Consider the following 18,124-nt stretch of genomic DNA (forward strand, 5'->3'; position numbering starts at 1 on the left):
GGAAACAGTTTGCATACAACACACACACACACAAACGTATATATGTATATGCAAGAATACGCGCAAGCGCGTGCGTTGCGCGTATATACTACATGCTATATTTCCCCCCACACCCACGGTCGTCCGAACCGTTCCCTGAGGGCGTTGCCGTAGGCCCCAAGAAAAAGGGAAATCAAAAGAGGTCGCCAAGAAAGAAAAACAACCTCCACAACAACAAAGATCAAGAAAGGTTCAAAGGCTAACGCAAAAGGCGCAAAACACAGTTATTTCGGGCTGAATGTGCTCCTTGCGGCCGTGGTGCGTTGACACGCGCCTGACTCGCTGGCACATCTTTTTTTTTTGGAATGGTGGTGGAATTTGGTGGCTAAGTTGCCCAAGAAAAAGGTGGAGTGGCAGTTTGGCGCAATGATCGCCCATGATCGGTTTTTTTTTTCCTTCTCTCTCTCTGTCTTTCTCGCGCTCTTGCGCTCTTTTGGGTTTTGCTTGCTTGCAGCTTGCCTAGGTGGGCTCGGGTGGGGGCGCACGGGCCCAGGTACAGGCTGTGTAAGCTGCATAGCAGTGCTGAGAACCACCCCCTCCACGAGCTTTTGGCACGCACGCACAACTTGGCTTGGTGCCTGTGCCCTTGCCCCATCCCCTCCCCCCTCCCCAGTCTGACCGAAGCAAGGCCAAGTGTGGAGTTGTTCCGATCACCGTTTGGGCTGGCACGTATTTTGTTTTGCGGTGGGCGTTCATGGCGTCATGGCTTGGTCGAATGCACGTTTATTTTTTACTTTCGTCCAAAAGTGCTGTTTTGTTATGACCCTTATGATTGTTATCCTGTTTTTGTTTTATCCGAATTTTTTTTTCATTTGCGCAGTTGACAGTTGGTCAGTACATACGCGTGTATACATACTATTGTCGGCAGAGGGCGGCACGTATTTGGCTTGATAGCGCTTATCAAAAAATGGAAGGCGGTGATTGGAGGCACCACAACGTCGCTTGGATTGGCTTTCGGGATCATTATTCCTTGAGTTTATCTCTAGACTGGATCCATGGTTCGCAAAAGGCTGCTTGCTTACCCAGGCCCCGCGATGCCGAGCTATAGACTACCTACATTAAGTACAGATGTATGCATGTTTTGATGGCGCGGCTCCGGCAATCGGGCAGGTTGACAGACAATGCTTGAGACGGATGTACATATGTGTGGCATGTACAGACATGGATGGCGGCGACACTACTGTATGTAGTCGGCACGTAGCGGGTTTGGTAGCTCGTGCCGCTGGTCGCAATCAAGTGGCGCAGTTGTATTGGTCACGGTAGTAGTGTGGTATGCGCTAGGCCATGACAGTCAGTCGGACGGCAGCTCTTGGTGTTGGTGCAAGACTTTTGTCGAGGAGGCGGTGGTAGTGGCACGCGCGTTTCTTCTTGATGAGATGTTAAGATGTGCATCGGACCGAAAAGATTGAATCAAGATGCTGGGTCGATCGGTGACAGCATGGCTTATCATCAGGTGTCACGACAAAGGTTCGGTATTTGTCGCGGATGCGGTCGGGACACAGGCAAGCAGGCAAGCAGGCAAGCAAGCAGGATGGTTTGGCGTCGGGTCATAGCGACGGGCCAGTAAGTAGGCTAGCTGGTGGTGGCATTTGGGTGTGGGAGGACGCATGCAGCGGCAGCGTGTGCGACGACCCTTGGAAGGCTGTCAGTCGGGGCGTCGTGGTAGCCACCTCCACAGATGGTGCCGCAGCATTGCCGTGGGCTGCACGCCAAAACAGGGCGCGTGTGGGTAAGCATGTTTCTCAGTCGGGCAATGCCTCAGATAGATGGATGAACCTGGGGCCGCAGACAAGAGGGCGCGTGAGACGGATCAGCGGCAGCGGTAGTATGTAAGTACTGGAAGTCAGTGTTTAGGTAGGAGTAGTGGGCGTGGCAGTCGGACAAAGTATGTATAGTAGCAGGTGCTAGGAGGAGCTGCAACAACAAACGTCGGCGCAGAGCCCACTTGTTCCTTGACAGCTGACGGACAGAGGCCGAAAGTCAAAATGACGGGCGAGGACGGTGGAGGGGGGCGGGTGGGGGTGCGGTAGTGCGGTAGTGCGGTAGCGCGGTAGTGCAGTAGTGCAGTAGTGCAGTAGTTGGTGATGAGGGTGTGTGGGCGCGCGCTCGCTAGTGCTGTTAGCCAGGAACGAGAGGCGTTGGCTGGAGAGGGCCTTGGCCTCTTTGGGCGCAGAGGGCCGGGGTTTAGGGGAAATTGAGCGCAGGTGACCAGAGTTTCAGAATGGCCCTGTTGTGTGCACAAGGGGCGTGCAGACGATGGATGCCCTGCCGCCATGGCCCCTTGTGAAGCTCTCCCTAGCTCCCAGACTTTGGCCTCAACAGTTGCGGCACCCACCCCAAAGAGAGCTCCTTGTCGTCCTGCTCGCTGCATCTTTTCTCTATATCCACAAGCGCCACCCCTTTGCCCGGCCGTCCCACTTTGCGCGTGCAGCAGCTGCGGCCTCGTGCATGCTCTCCACACGCCCTCGCCCTGGCCCACTTGTCATCACCCAGCCCATGCCGACTCGAGCGACTGAAACATCTGCTCCTTCCCGCCCATCCATCGCTCCTGCCCGCTGGCCTTGACCTGCAAAAGCCGCCCTGCAACACACACACACACACACACCAACTATCCGACCATCCTGCACACCCACTCCACCCACACATATTCACACACACACCCCTCCCCCCGACTCCCCACTCTGCACTCCACTCCACTCCACTCCACCCGCGCCATTCTCTTGTGTGCCTGCGTGTGCGCGCGCTTTCTCTCTCTCTCTCTCTCTTGCGACTCCCTCCACTCTCCTCTCACTCTCCCACACACACACACACACATACACACCCGCACTCTCACACACGCCACACGTCCCTGTTCACCCGTCGTCGGCCGCCTTCACACCCTCCTCGCTCCCAGCACCGCGCCGTCGCTATTCTGGAATGTCGCAGCTGCACCTCTGTCCACCACTCACCGTCTGAGCTCCCCCGCACCATTTCGCGTCTCGGGCTCCCTCGCCCTTCCATTCGCCAGCCGTCCACCGCCGCTTTCCAACGCCCATCTCACGTAAACTAGTACTCGCAGCCTGTTCCTCGCCGTTCCCCCCCTCTCTCCTCCGATAATTGTACCTTCGTCGCCCTTCGCTGCCACACCACTGCCTCCTACTTAATTAATCGCCGAGCCCTGCTGCCGCCGACTCGCTGGACGGGCCCTCCCGCTGCAATTCCACCGCAGACGCCGGCCCACGGCCTTGGACCAGCGTGGCGCACAAACAAAGCCTCCCCTTTGCTCCCACGCTTTTGCTATTTCGCTAGCGCCGCAACACACACCCTCCCTTTCTGGCCCTGACCGCACCCCAAACCCCCCCCCCCCCTCTCCCAGGCGACGCTCAGCATGGCAGTCTCCATGCTACATGCCCCCTCGCGGGCATCGACGTCGTCGTCATCGTCCTTCATACCCGTCTCGCGCCAGAACACAATGTCGTCGCACGATGGCTCGCGCTCGGTGCGCCAATCCAAGCGCTACTCGGTCACGGCGCTGTACCTGTCCATGTCAGCAAAAGACAAGGAGCTGGAGATTGAGGATGACCTTGCTCGAGGTATGTCTGCCATGTTCAAAGTCTTTTCGTCTGGGTTCGCCGGCTAACTCGTAGCAGCACAGAAAGTATTGCGCGAACTAAAGGCAAAGATTTCGTCCCAGTCCAAGAAGAACTTCGTTCTAGAAAAGGATGTGCGATATCTTGACTCGCGGATAGCACTCCTTATCCAGAACCGCATGGCGTTGGAGGAGGTACGTCTCTATGATTTTTTTTCTGTCCTGTACACTTGCTTGGTACTGACTATACGCGCAGCAAAACGAAGTTGCAGACCATCTCGCAGACGGTCTTGAACTCCAAGAAGGATTTTTCCCAAATGACGAAAAGACACAAAAATATGGCAACCTGCTATTTTTGCTCCAGTCCGAACCCCGGCACATTGCGCACCTGTGTCGCCTCGTCTCCATGGCCGAGATTGATGCGCTACTGCAGACAGTCATGTTCACAATTTACGGAAACCAGTATGAGAGCCGAGAAGAGCATTTGCTCTTGACCATGTTTCAGGTACGTTGCGCAACATGACTCTGGTAGATTATAACTAACCATGCTATAGTCTGTCCTTACATACCAGTTTGACAATACCCCAGACTATAGTTCGCTTCTGCGCGCAAACACCCCCGTGTCGCGCATGATGACCACGTACACCCGGAGAGGACCTGGTCAGAGCTACCTCAAGGTAGTACTGCAGGACAGCATCAACTCGCTTATTGAGCTCAAGGATCTGGACCTGGAAATCAACCCCCTCAAGGTCTACGAGAAAATGGTCACCGAACGCGAACTCCAAGGAACCCTGCCCCCGGATATGCCAAAGGGCGTCACGGCAGAGGAAGCTGCCGAGAACGAGACGGTGCAGAATATCATCCAACCTCGGGTAAACATGCTCATGGAGATTGCCAATAACTTCCTCACCACCATTATCAAAGGTCTCGAAGAGACGCCGTACGGCATCCGGTGGATTTGCAAGCAGATTCGAAGTTTGTCGAGACGAAAGTATCCCGACGCTCAGGATCAAACGATTTGCACGCTTATTGGTGGCTTCTTTTTCTTGCGTTTTATTAACCCTGCCATTGTCACTCCTAGATCCTACATGCTCATTGATGTCCTGCCGGCAGAGAACCCCAAGCGGACGCTTACCTACATTGCAAAGATGCTGCAGAATCTTGCAAACAAGCCGTCGTACGCAAAGGAACCGTACATGGTAAAATTGCAGCCTTTTATCCACCAAAACAAGGAGCGCATCAACAAGTTCTTGCTAGATCTGTGCGAAGTCCAGGATTTCTACGACACCCTGGAAATGGACAACTATGTTGCGTTGTCCAAGAAGGATCTCGAACTTTCCATTACGCTCAATGAAGTGTATGCAACACACTCGCTCTTGGAGCGACATGCAGCAGAACTCGTAAGCTTGAAATGGCTGTGGTAGCGGTTGTTAAGATGCTAATCGTTTACAGGCAAAAGAGGATAGCTCGCATTTGGGTGTGATTCTTCAAGAGCTGGGACCAGCGCCTGCTCAGCTTCCGCGAAAGGAGAACCGGGCCATCAATCTTCCATTGTTCAGCAAGTGGGAGACGCCGCTTGACGATCTCACAGCTGCGCTCGACATTACGCAAGAGGAGATTTTCTTCATGGAGGCCAAATCAACATTTGTCATGATTCTCCGTTCGCTGCCTGCAAACACATCAATCACGCGACGGCCATTGAGACTGGACAAGATTGCCGAAGCAGCCGCCACGACCAAGAACGATTCCGTCATGGTCAAGAAGGGCATCCGCAGCATGGAGCTCTTGAGCCAGTTGCAAGAATCTGGCGTGATTGACAAGGAAGACGGATTTTCTCTGCTCCGAGACGAAGTCGAACAAGAGCTTGTCCACCTGGGTTCGATGAAGGACAAGGTGATTGAGGAGACGAGGAAGCTTGAAGAGGTTTTCCGCACCATCCGCGACCACAATGGCTTCCTAGTCAGCCAGCTTGACACGTACAAGTCGTATCTCCACAACGTACGCAGTCAGTCTGAGGGCAAGACGAGGAAACAGCAAAAGCATCAAGTCCTGGGCCCGTACAAGTTCACTCACCAGCAGCTTGAACGAGAGGGTGTCATTCAGAAGAGCAATGTTCCGGAGAATAGGAGAGCCAACATTTACTTCAACTTCACGAGCCCGCTGCCGGGTACCTTTGTCATCTCGCTCCACTACAAGGGCCGCAACCGCGGTCTGCTGGAGCTGGATCTCAAGCTGGACGATCTGTTGGAGATGCAGAAAGATAACCAGGAGGACTTGGACCTGGAATACGTCCAGTTCAACGTGAGCAAGGTCCTGGTCCTCCTCAACAAGCGTTTCGCCCGAAAGAAGGGATGGTAGACTCGTCTTCTCCCCGGGCGACACATGTCACGAACCATGTACGATACCCCCGATTGCCACTACGTATTCCCCGCTGTTTGACGCCTCCCCACCCCCCAAACCAACCCCATCCTTATGCTCTCCTTTTCGCCCTCGTCGGAGTACATTTCCCCTGCCTACGAAACCATTGATCAGCATCTCGGCGCCGGAGTCCAGGAGTCAATTGTGCGCTTTTTGGAGGATACCCTCTGTGATGCTGACGCGTCGTGCCGTATCGTCGGCTTGGGCGGTTTTGATCAGCCACTTTGGTGTGGAGGGCCGCTGTAGTCTTTTTTTGTCATGTTTTGAAAGGGCGGCATTTGCAAGCAGCCTTGCGTGCGTGTTTTTTTCTTTCTTTCTCTCAGATTCCTACCTACACCTTCATAGTCTCTCGCTACTAATACGCATGTTGCACACGCTTCGTGGGATGGCACCGAAGGCAGTCCGGGTACCCGAAAGGAATATCTTCTTTTTTTTTTCATGTGAGTAGTGTTTGTGGAACTTGAGTCCATGGTTTGGGTTTCGGCAGGACCGACTTGATGGAAATTTTCTTGTTTTTATTTTGTTTTTTAATTGCGCGAGCGATATCCAGATGTACGATACGAAATACCATGGTGTCAGGCCAGCGTAGTTTGCAATGCGCTGTTGTTTAATGCAATTGAGCTGCAGGGCTCTTGTTTGTTAGTCGAGACGAGTGCGGTTGACAGATGGACGACGGGGTGACTCACCAAGTGTTAGATGGACATTGGCGTCGTCTTGCCGTCGGTCGATGCAGTGCCGGGGCCGATGACGGGCCATGGGGTGTCGACGGAGCTTGGATACAGGCTACGTCACCTAGCGGGCCACATGGCCGAGCGTGGCAGGGTGGTGTATAGGGCAGACACGAGGGTGCATGTTGGTGATAAGAGATAAGCATTGGAGCCAGACGTCCAGGATGAAGGTGCAGTGGCATGGCGCTACTGCTGCCCTGATGAGTGCGCTCCTCATGTGCTCCTCATGCACCACGCACGGGTGCCTGTCACACGTACACGCCTGCGCCGCCGCCGCTGCTGCTGCTGCCCCGGACCGATCGTCAGGCGGAAGCAAGGTGGTGCCGTCTGATTGGCCGTCCGCCACGTCTCATCGCCGTATGGTTGGCCGAGTCAGACACAAGGCTGCGTCGACTACCAAGTCGCTCCACACTCGTCCACCTTGCCTGTGCTTTCCTTCTTCCCTCTCTCACTCTCAACCACTCTCTCTCTCTCTCTCCATGATTGTGCGGATACTTTGGGCGTCTTTTTGCTAAAACAATTGCTACTGTCCCTTTTGATCGGGTGTTACGGCTATACATCTCGTCCTGCGACTGCTGCCATCCCCCAAACATGTCTTCGTCATCCAATGCTATTGCTATTCCCCGGCGCAAGGGCAAGCACCCTGCCGCCTCCCGGCACTCGGTCGACTCATCCTCGTCCTCGAGTGCTTCCACGCCCAGCACGCCCAGCTATGCTTCTCATTCCCGCAACTACCAGTTTACCCCGACTGAGAACCGCTTCTCCTATGGCTCTTACGGCAGCTCCGCTTCGTCGTCGCCGTCCAACAGCCCGCAGTCGGCGAGCAGCATGAGGCGGAGAGAGAGTCTGATGAGCGCGACATTCTCCAAGGCAGAGCATACGGTGATTAATATTGGGGAAGAGGAATGTCCTCGTTTGGTACGGGCCCGCATTCTGCGACTACAATCGTGTCGTGTTCCAAGCAGGACCAACAGCTAACACCCCGCAGATTACTTGTGTCAAGGCTAGCCAGGGATTCGATTGGAATCAAGGTACGTCGCTCTTCTCAGTACTACAGAAAAGGCGGCATCGAAGCAATTAGCTGTGCATGTGTTGCTAACTGCCTCCGTCTGTGTATCCAGAAATCTTCCTTCCCTCATACGCCGATTACCACTTTGATGACCTCGAGTGTCGCCAGGATCCTGTCCAGGATATCATACTCACAGAAGAGGAGGTCAAGAACATGTTTCCCTCATAAGCATGCTCTCTGCTCTCAGCTCCCAGCTGCACGGTAACTCGCAAGGCTGTGACAACAACACATACTGAGGTTTGAAGTTGCATAGTGAGGACGATAATTGGGTGGAATTGGTACATATATGTTCTGTCATTTTTTTTGACAGCGTGTTCTTGGGATTATGTTGACATGGGACTGGAATGGCGTTTGGCACTGTTGTAGGCGTTGTGGGTTGCATACTACATGAGGGATTGGGTCACGGTGTTACAGGATGCTTCACTCATTGTCAATGAGACATTTATAAACTCGAATAACATAAATAAACATTTATAAACCAAACGCTTATACATACTTGAACTGCCCAGGTGCGTCCGCTATGCTGTCTCACTCCGTACAGCACATGGGGATCCAGGGTGCATTGGCCCCACACCTCGGTACCCCCCGTCCCCCCCCCCCCCCCTCCCCCCTATCGATTAGAGTGTGGCCGCCGCAAAACGTCGCGCAGCGCGATCCACATTCCGCCGACCACCAAACAAACAACATCACGAAAACAACAAGTCAGCAATCTTTTTCTCCAGCAAACAACCGCACACGTTTCCCAAAAAACAGAGCGCCTTCTTTTCAAGACACACACACACACACACATACACACAATCGAAGCCGAAATCATGGACTCGTCGCACCGTAAAATCGAACTCCAATCCCCCTCCGACCTCACCTACCTCACCTCCCAAATCCGCACCGCCGCCCGCCAAAAACTCGACCTGCACCTACCTCCCGTCACCTCGTCAACCGCCGAACCCGACGACCTGCGCCGCAGCGTCGAAGACCTCGTCGACGCGTTTGTCGCCCAAGTACTACGCGGCATGCGGCAAAACATTAGCATAAACGGGATTGACATCATCAGCGGCGCCGACGGCACCTTTGCCGAATCCGCCATGCAAGGTCTAGCAGAAGAAGAAGACGAAGAAACAAGCCAAGTCGAACGCGAAGAATTCGAAGCCTTTGACGAGAAGCTGCGCTCGAAACTGGGAGATGCGGTCGCGAGGCGCGATGCGCTTATTGCACGGATTAGTCAGCATAGGAGGGCGACGCCGGCGGGCGCGGCCAAGGCGTTTGAAGAGAGGTTTGCGACCGAGGAGCTCGAGGCCGAGGCCGCGTGGGCCCGCGTTGAGGAGAGGGTTGGCGAGGTAGAGGTGGCGGCCGTGGAGAGCGGGGTTAGGCAGGATGAGGTGCAGAGGAATTGGGAGAGGGCGGTGGAGGGCTTGCAGGCCTTGAATAAGGCGTTGCCTGAGACGAGGGCGAGGTTGGAGAGGGCGGGGGATGTGGTGGGGTATTTGGGGGGGAAGTAAAAAGGGACCCGTGTGCTTTGTTGTTGTTGTTGTTGTTGTTTTTCTTCTTCTTTTATTTCAAGGAAGCATTATTGGCGTTTTTGATGATGGATTTTTTGAGGATACCCGGCTTGTGTACTCTACACATTGGAAATTTTTGTCCTTTTTCCCTTTTCCTTGAAACATGTATAACTCTGAGAGAGTTTTTTTTTTAAAAAAATATATATATACATATACTCGAACCCCCGATTTCCCTTTGAACTTGATCCCCCCAAGCGTGGCCCATGGAACTTTCAAAACCGACTTATATCCCTCCCAAAGACCCAATTCACCACCCAATACACCGGCACAAGCACTTTATTCCGCAAACTCACCGTCCGCGTAATATACGCTCCGCGCCAAATAATCCACGCTACGTACCCTTGCAATCTGCCGCCCCACTTGCCGCCGCCTTGGAAGAGCGCATTCCAATTCCCAATGTACGCCAGGGTGCCCAGATCGCGGTACGTGAAGCCCTTTGGTGAATCTGCCAAGGTTGACGATTTATTCAGCTGTTTAGCGAGCCACACTGCTTTCTGACTCGCAACTTGCGCTGTGGCTGGGTAGTTTGTAGCGTCAATTGTGCCGCAGTCGCCCAGGGCGAAGACGTCTGGGTGTATAGCTTCTGTTTTGTCTGCTGTTGCTGCTTCTGTAGAGTCCTTGTCCGCAGGTGAAGAAGAAGATGATGATGATGATGATGAGGCCGGAACGAGTTTAACGCGGAGATGGGAGTCCGTTATGATGGAACCGGATTTTGCGTCTTTTTTCACGGTCCATTGGATGGAAGAGGGTGAGGGAGAGGAAGAAGGGGTTATGAGGTTCGAGGGGGCGGAGCGGACGCTGGAGAGAGCGGTGTGGACGAAGGGGTTTTGCATTAAGCCTGTGCCTGTTGGGGGAGGGAAGGAGTTGTTAGTAAAGGAGGTGGGGGGGGGGGGGGGGGGGGGGTTTTTGAGAGAGAGGGTGGAAGGAAGGAAGGACGTACTCCATACACACATGCCCACACCGATTTCGCCTTGTTCTTTGACCTTGAGAGTGTAGAGGTGCGAGTCTTGGACTGTTTCTGAATTACTTGTTTCCACAGGTGCTCCAGCACGCAGCTCCTCGACGTGATGACTCGTTTTGATGTCAATGCCCTCGCGCTTGAACTTTTGCATGGCGTAGTCGGCTAGTTTCTTGTCGAACATGGGGAGAACCTTTTCTGCTACATCGTACACAGTGATCTTGTGGTACTGGATGAGTTCTGGGTATAGCTTCTTCAAGTCTTCATTGATCAGGTCGTGGAGTTCCGCGCTAAACTCGATGCCTGTTGGTCCGCCGCCTACGACAGCAAAGTTTAGCAGTTGACGCTTCATGTCCACGGGCGTGGTAGGGAGAGCAGCGCCTTCGAAGCAGGCTAGGATGCGGTTTCGGATTCTGCGTGCGTCACCCACGTCTTTCAGGAAGAAGGCGTGCTCCTTGACGCCCGGTGTGCCAAATGTCTGGCTATAGCAGCCCACGGTAACAATCAACTTGTCGTAGTTCACATCGAACATTTTTCCCTCTTTGGTCTCCTGCTTTTTCTCAAGAGCTCTCTGCTCTGCGGATTTTCCCGCGTGTCGGTCAGTCGTCAGCGCCACACCTTGCTTTGGATCATCGACTGCTTCTTCTATAGTAATGGTCCGATTCTTGAAATCCACATCATCAGCCCAGCCCTGCAGAAATTCCACTTTGGTTCTTCGGCTCCGGACAGGTTCTAGTGCAGTTCTGAATTCCAGTGTGCCTACTGCTGTAGAGGCAAGTAGAGGGGTAAAGGCAAAGTATGACCGGGGAGAAACGACAACAGTTTGATACTTTGAGGGATCAAGAGCGCGGGCGACAGTGAAGCCTGCCCAGCCTGACCCTAGTATGACTACACGTTCTCGGCCTAGATGTATGTTTGTCAGCCTCGATGACCGGAGTAGATAGTTGTAATGTAAGAGCGATTGATGCATACTGTCTTTGTCTTGGTTCAATTGCTCCATCGTAATCTGCCTTTTCTGCTCCGAACTCTTTCCACTTACCAGAGCACCACCAGCACGACATGATGATGCTACTCGTAAGACACCCGTTCTCGAGCTTACAGAAACTAGTTCCCTGACGCCAGAAGGCAATTGGGACAGGCGACTAGACAACATGATTGTCACAATAGCAAGATGTTTGATCTGGCTCAAAACGGAGAATTTTGGGCATAATCTCTTAGTACATTGAGCATTTTCACTTTTTTGAAATTTATTTAGGGGCCGTCTTGGACCAAGGAACCAAGGACCGGGTACTTGCGGGTACGACGCGGAAGTCGGCGACTATGACGTACCGCTGGTGCAAACTTGACGCGCCGAGCTACTACCGATATGCGACGATTAATACGAGAGTTCTACGTGCCCTTCTCAGACAAGAAAAGGACATGATAGTTGTACAAGACAAGAATGGTTTTAGATCTAACGTCTCTCGAGGATGGTCCATTACAGAAGCAAGGTATGAAATGCCGCACCGAAAAGTGGCTACCTTGACACTCTCCCGGCTTCTGCATTGCCAGACAGGGTGAACACATGTTCTTAATTGTGGCTGAGATTTCACAAAACGAGACCAACGTGATAGCATGGTTTCGTTGTTAATTGACCATGTGCAACCCTACAAGATTCACAACGAGGCACGCATACATGTGTTTGAGCAAATTTCATTCGTGTGGCCCAAGAGGATATCAAACTGCCATCGGGCAACAAAAAGGGGGTATCAAAGATGTAAAACTATGCACAGGAAAAAAAAGAAAGCCTCCTCGGGTTCCAGAACCTCTTCAACTCCAACACGAGAAATAGCGATGCAATCAAATTTCCCTAAAATGAAATCGTCCAAACCGACTCTAGATTTCTGCTTTCCTAGTCTTTGGGCTCTTTGTCGGTTGCGGGTTCGTCGAATCGCTGGTCCTAGCACGCTTCAATCTGACGGGACCAGATGCCATACTACTCGACCCACTTTGTCGATTAACCCGATTCTCTACTTCATGGGCACCGTCGACAGGACTGTTGAATCCACTTCCACCGCCTGCCGTCGCTGCTGAACTGCCAGCAGGTATCTCCTCAGCGAGGCGATCTGCAAGTGCGGCGTCGTATTCGCGCTCGCTTGCAATAACAGCATTGGGATTTTGCAGGCGAGCAGTGGCCAGCAGATCAACGCTGCCATCGTCGCTATCTTCGTAATCAGAGTCTGACGCTTCAGATTCATCCGAGCGGACAGGCGCAATATTGAGAATTTGCATAGCTGTAGCCGGGCAATCGGAATCAGATTCGGGTTCAGACGAAGCGTCGGATGCAAATTCGGAATCGATATCGCCTGAGGAACAAGAGTCGAGAGGAAGGAAGGATGCAGGCGGTAGAGTCGAGCTGGGCAGATCCTTGCGTGATGCAGAAAGAATCTTCTCATGAATAACACGCTGGGGACTGGATCGTGGAGACTCGGTTTCCATTGAATCATGCTCGGAACGGAGCGCATCTTGAATGGGCTTGGGGTAAAAGCTGGTTCGGTGGCGAGCGGCGACGTGGGACGGTACTGTTGGTATTTGCGAGCGACGAACATGGATGGAGAAGTTGTCCTCCGGCTGTACTCCACCAATACCAGAAGCCTCAAAGTCCATGAGCTCAGGACTGTTGTTGCCACTGGTACCCCTCAGGGCTTCTGGGGAAAAGCTTATGTTGTCTCCACTAGAGACGGTGCGTGAACCGTTGTTTGACTCAGTCTCCATCATCAGGGTATCCAAGGAGCCTCGTGACTCAGAAAGTTCGGTGACAGCATTGTCCAGGGATGAAGAGCTCAACTTTGCGCCCAGAGGCTGGTTGGTAATAGGTTGGTAATTACCGGGCATCGTGAGAAACGCCCCGTTGTTGTCACCACTAAGGTCAGTACAGAACTTGGCTTTGTTGTAGAAAATCATGGGTCCGTTCTCACGCCTTCTTGGCCTGGAAGAAGAGCTCTGCATAACCGAGCTGCTGAGTCCCGAAGAGTTGCCCGTCTGTTGCGGCTGATGAGAATAATTTACCGAGGAATCAGCATCGAAGCCGTAGAAGTCATCCTCGTTGTCGGAATCTTCCTTGTGGAAGAATAGTGGCTTGTAAGCAAACTTGTTCTGTTCTCTCTCGCGCTGATAGCGGGCCAATCGCCTTGCCTGCTCAGAGCCAGTGGGATCACTGCCGCTGCCGCTATTTCCAGTCTTCATGCGCTTGAAGGGCGAGAAAGATCCTGTCTCGTTGGGTGAGGCGTTACTGTAATGCTCCGATGAACTTTCGCCACTGTGTTGCGTGACCTCGCGACCGCCCTTCCATCGAACCTTGCGTCCATCGCGAGAAATCTCAATGTGGCTGCTATAATCCTGGAGGGCATCCTTGACAAACTCGGGAGTAACATTGAGGGTGTGTAGTTGTGCCATGTTGATAAGCAAGTTGAGATATATCCAACCATGGCCAAGTGGGGCTTCTCCAGTATTCATATCGGGTGGGCTGAAACCGAGGTGCCGGATGTAACTCATGTTCTCGTTTGGTATCTGCGCGCGATAAGGGTCCAAGTCTAGTGGACGGGTGGGTCGTTGATCAGGAGAAGAGCCTGAGCCAGCGAAGTCATGTTCCTCAATGTGCAGAGCGGGTCGCAGTCCTTGGACGGCCACGTTCTGATTCACATCGTCTTCATCAGCTACGCCACGGCCAGACATGATGCGAGCTTCACGCTGGCCTTCTGGTCTGAAATGCTGGCCAGTCGCTTCCCGTTGCTCGCGATCTGCCGTTGCTGCTGATTGGGCAACCTCTTGCTGTTGCATTGGCTGCGGATGCGATCCTGGCACTGATCGCTTTCCAGCAAATATTTGCTCCAAGCGCCGAACGATCATTTTCTTTTTCGACTTCTCGGTCATTGGAACACTTTTGGTATTCGGCATCAAACCCATTGGGATGTCATGAAGGTATGATTGAATGCTCTGTTGCTGGCGGCTGTATGCTGACCGGGTCATCTTACGATCCTTTTCTTGGTTTGAGGCTCCTGCCGAGTTTTGACCAGATGTTGACAAGGACGCATAGCCAGACTCGGCAAACCGTGATGTTGACGAAGAGGTGTTGTGGGTCTCGAGTACTGGGGTATAGGCCGTCGACACGCGCACGTAATCGTGGGTGGTTCCGTCATCGAGCTCAGAAGCAAATTTGCGCAGTGTCTCTTCCAACTCTTTCTTCTTGTGATCAGGTAGACCGTGGAACCTGACTTCGAATAGCTTCTCGTCCTGCAGATGAGCATCGTAGAGCTTCTCGTACTTCTTGAGCCTCTGTTTGAGGCGCTTGTTTGCCACGGTTAGGTCGTCGATGACGCTTCGGAAATCTTCGGTACTGCTGCCGTCGGTACCCAGATGACCTAAGCCAGGACGGTATGGCATTGCTGAGTTTGTAGTATTGGAATGTGGGTGGTCGGGTGGTGTCTCCGAGGAAGAGGAGTTGCGGAGGAAAAAAGGCGGCTCATCTATAGTGTGACGATTAGCAGTGCTCCATCGACTCGAGGACTCAGACACAACCCACTGTCAACAAAACTAGACTTGCTCTGTTTGGCTGTGTTGTTCGTCTTCTCAAACCATTGTCCGGCGTCACTGCTCTCTCCCGAGCTATTCTTAAGCGAGGTGAGCTGCGGCGACACACTCGACGGTGGGTTGGCCTTGTCGCTGGCTAGGGTTGGGGAGCTGCGGCTGGTATTCCGTTCCTTGGGTTGTGCGCCCGATGCAGAGGCTGGAGGGCTGTGTCGGAGGGAGACGGACTTGTGGGCGGGGGGGCGACGAGGGTGGTTCATGATAGGCTTGGGTATGGTGCCTGGAGGGTCGTCCATGGCTGCTGGCGTGATATGTCGAGTTATTGGTAGAGGACGTTCTCCATATGCGCAAGAGGGCGGTCGATATAGGAATGCAGACGGGTGCTGGAATGTGGGGATTGGGGATTGAACGCCACCCGGGTGGGCAAGGTGTGAGAGGGCAGGTAAGGTCGTGGACGGCGGTCGAAAACGATGGGGGGATTGTGCAGCAGAGATCCGGGAGGTGGGTTTGTCGGGGACAGGTGGTGGTGGACAGAGGGAGCGGGCTGAGGGCGTGGAGGATGGAGGCTGTGGGTGAAGCAGATGGTCTGAAGAGGCGGTTCTTGGGCTCTCTGAATCCGGAGCCATGATGATTATCGATCTGGCTGTGGGTAAGGATGGCGATGTGCTCGATTCCCACGACGCCAAGAAAGGTCATGGAGATCGAGGTGCCTGGAAGAGAACGAAGACATGGTGTAGCGCGCCCGGGGCTAGGCCAAGCGATCCATCGACGATGAGCCTCGTCGGTTCACCTGTCTATCGCCCGGATTGGACCCTATCGTAAATGCGACATAAGAGAAGGCCCTGTCTGTTGTCTGACCCCCGATGCCTCTCTGAATCGGTGATCACGGACAAGGGTCCCGCTATGCCCCATGCGGCATAACGCCCTGCTTCTTTCACTCTCCACACGCTAGCTCTACTTTCTCTGCTCTATGGACACACAGCCTCTCCCACTGCCGGCAGTGCGACCTTCCAGACGCATCCTGTCCTCCGTTTGGACCCATCGCGACTCGACTTGACTCGACTCAACGGGCGGTGCGACCCGTCGTCGACATAGCACTAGGTGTACCCGCCTCGCACAACGCCATCGAGATTGCTCTCGTTTTGCCCTGGCCCGTTCCAGCCCCAGCCCCAGCCCCAGCCTCTCAGCGCGCCCGTGCCGGAGATGATGATGTTTTTTTTCTTACCGTGGGTTACTGGACCCTGATTCTGTTGGCGTGATGATGCGCCTAGCGTGGCCCACGGAGCTGCTCGATCGAACTGATTGTGACCATCGCTGCTAGCATCCCACCCGACAAGACCCTGAGCTGAAAGAGGTCCGACTAGACCTCTCGCCACCGCGTCATTGGCCGTTCATGCCAGTCGTCAGCAGTCACTTGATGTCAAGTAGTACCTACAAGTACTCCTCTGTACTCTACTTTACATCTGTACGTCCATGAGGCCCTAGACTGCGCCATTCTCTTCAGCCTGCAAACCGACGCCAGCTTCAAGTGGAGCCTTGCTATTTGCCGTACCTATCTCAACCCCAGCCAGTATTGTGTTGTTCTACTAAGACGTCATGTGCTGCTGTGTTCTGCTCAAGTCGCCCGTGAAGCTCGGATGGCACACGCTTCCAGCAAACTCCGGCAAGGTCAAGGCGCCGGGAAAAATTTCCGGGCGAACCATGCAACACAGTAGTGAGCTGGTAAGGTTTGATTGATGACTGCACCGTTCAAACTGCTACGTAGTCCATCGGCGATGTCCACTCCAACCCCCGCCTCATCGTACGATCTTTGTAACACTCAGAGTCGTAATCGAGATCCCTCCTCTATGACCTCGTCGCCTATTCTGGCTCCGTGGAGCGGATGCGCCTACATACTATACATACTATTACACAATCAAAATATAAAAAAAATCTGGCACTGGATGAGGAGGCAGATCAGGCCTAGACACGAGCTCCCTTACTCCGAAGTACATTGATGGCAGAATGGCCCGTGTAGTTGAGCCATTCTCCCAGACTGCCCATGAAGCCACCGACTTTCATCAGATCCTGCAGTCTGTTGTCTAGAAACTGCTCAGTCTCTACAAAATTATGCGACTTGTCCTGTGTCATGTACAGCTCTGTCGTCGAGTAGATTGCCGAGAGGGTTGCTCGTTTCGTGTACCAGCTACTATCGACACTCTGGTCGCCTGACAGAAACCATATTTCGTCTGCGAGCTTGGCCAGTTCGGTGATGGAAGCAGGAACGTACGTGGGCTGGGACATTATTGCCAGTGCCTGTAAAGCGTTAGCCAATTGTCTGCGAAAGTGCACCATGATAGCCGTACCTCTTGCCAACGGTGGATAATGGGTGCATTTGCGCGGAGCCGTGCGAGCGTTAACGTCCTGACCTTGGCGCCGGCCCCCATCTTCTTCCCGTGTTCGCCCTCTTCGGGGAATTGGACATTGCTTTGCAAAGCCAATCGCTGAGTGACGAGATGGTAATTGATCAGTTCAAAGACGCCTCGTGGAAGTAAATTTGTGGAGACGTCGAGGTAGCCAGCATCTCGAGCGCCCAGCTTAAGTGCATCCATGGTGAAGCCATGGTTTGGTACGTGTGCGTATGCAGACGCAAGAATCGCCGTTTCGGCGGGGGGAAATGGTGGCGGCGAGGGGTAATCATATGAGTGATACAGGCATCGCTGTCGCCATGTTGCGGCTGGGCGAATTGAGGCTGCTCGGCACGTTCCGAACAACGAAGTGGCCAGGCGTGAGGGTGCCATGGTGGTGGAATCTGGAATTGAGAAAGTTCAGATCAGCCGATAGCCAAAGACGATGGCCACTCGACCAATCTGCCAAGACCGCAATCGATCACATCTCGCACTAACGGCGGTCCATGGCGCGCTGACAGACAGTTCGCAACCATACATAGGCGGGCACACAAGCGCACGCATCGGAGACAGCATGATCCGCTCCTCGCTAGATCCCGCCGTTGCACGCCCACACCCGCATTAGAGAGACTTGGCCACTCCATTGGCTTTCTCAAGGCTGAAGGCTGAATCTAGATGATGCACGCGCCAGCACGTGACTGACGCGTCCACCGCGTCTACGCTAGTGGCAATGACGCTGCCCTCGTCCTGCACTGCGGGAAGACTTCGCCCCTCGATATTCAGGAACACATCGGACGTCCCGCAAATCTCGGAGGCGACAGTCAATCCCCGACGC

The 18,124-nt window shown here is 53.6% G+C and overlaps 5 protein-coding genes across 5 annotated transcripts; 3 read left to right on the top strand and 2 right to left on the bottom strand.

The window, feature by feature from the left end:
• Nucleotides 1-3,406: 3,406 nt before the first annotated feature.
• Nucleotides 3,407-5,965, top strand: PSV08DRAFT_376671 (Rho GTPase activation protein; the record flags this gene model as incomplete). The annotated part of the gene is made up of 5 exons (XM_014220240.1): nt 3,407-3,611; nt 3,669-3,802; nt 3,864-4,112; nt 4,162-5,007; nt 5,060-5,965. The coding sequence occupies 5 exons, from the start codon at nt 3,407-3,409 to the stop codon at nt 5,963-5,965; spliced, it is 2,340 nt and encodes a 779-aa protein (XP_014075715.1).
• A 1,211-nt stretch (nt 5,966-7,176) lies between these two features.
• On the top strand, nt 7,177-8,311 carry PSV08DRAFT_259276 (uncharacterized protein). Its single transcript, XM_014220242.2, has 3 exons — nt 7,177-7,671; nt 7,742-7,784; nt 7,875-8,311. The coding sequence occupies exons 1-3, from the start codon at nt 7,345-7,347 to the stop codon at nt 7,988-7,990; spliced, it is 486 nt and encodes a 161-aa protein (XP_014075717.1). The 5' UTR covers nt 7,177-7,344; the 3' UTR covers nt 7,991-8,311.
• A 185-nt stretch (nt 8,312-8,496) lies between these two features.
• PSV08DRAFT_259280 (uncharacterized protein) lies at nt 8,497-9,148 on the top strand (the record flags this gene model as incomplete). Its single annotated transcript, XM_014220243.2, has 1 exon — nt 8,497-9,148. A coding segment is annotated over exon 1 (506 nt), but the record flags the coding sequence as incomplete, so codon positions are not given.
• Nucleotides 9,149-9,590: 442 nt separating this feature from the next.
• Nucleotides 9,591-15,198, bottom strand: PSV08DRAFT_367556 (frequency clock protein; the record flags this gene model as incomplete). Its single annotated transcript, XM_066093126.1, has 10 exons — nt 9,591-10,222; nt 10,319-11,215; nt 11,309-11,363; nt 11,666-11,725; nt 11,857-11,982; nt 12,296-14,455; nt 14,492-14,560; nt 14,591-14,662; nt 14,693-14,736; nt 14,898-15,198. The coding sequence occupies 10 exons, from the start codon at nt 15,196-15,198 to the stop codon at nt 9,591-9,593; spliced, it is 4,416 nt and encodes a 1,471-aa protein (XP_065950029.1).
• A 1,368-nt stretch (nt 15,199-16,566) lies between these two features.
• PSV08DRAFT_214302 (COQ9-domain-containing protein) lies at nt 16,567-17,682 on the bottom strand (the record flags this gene model as incomplete). The annotated part of the gene is made up of 2 exons (XM_014220246.1): nt 16,567-17,197; nt 17,248-17,682. 2 exons carry the CDS (start codon nt 17,680-17,682, stop codon nt 16,865-16,867), a joined length of 768 nt encoding a protein of 255 aa, XP_014075721.1. The 3' UTR covers nt 16,567-16,864.
• Nucleotides 17,683-18,124: the final 442 nt, after the last annotated feature.

This window comes from Bipolaris maydis, assembly GCF_028858645.1.
Source record: "Bipolaris maydis strain C4 unplaced genomic scaffold PSV08scaffold_1, whole genome shotgun sequence".
NCBI classification, from domain to species: Eukaryota; Fungi; Ascomycota; class Dothideomycetes; order Pleosporales; family Pleosporaceae; genus Bipolaris; species Bipolaris maydis.

Coding starts and splice junctions, on each gene's coding strand:
- PSV08DRAFT_259276 (XM_014220242.2), top strand. CDS start 7,345: ATGTCTTCGTCATCCAATGCTATTGCTATTCCCCGGCGCAAGGGCAAG. Junction 7,672..7,741: donor AAGAGGAATGTCCTCGTTTG/GTACGGGCCCGC, acceptor AACACCCCGCAG/ATTACTTGTGTCAAGGCTAG. Junction 7,785..7,874: donor GGGATTCGATTGGAATCAAG/GTACGTCGCTCT, acceptor CTGTGTATCCAG/AAATCTTCCTTCCCTCATAC.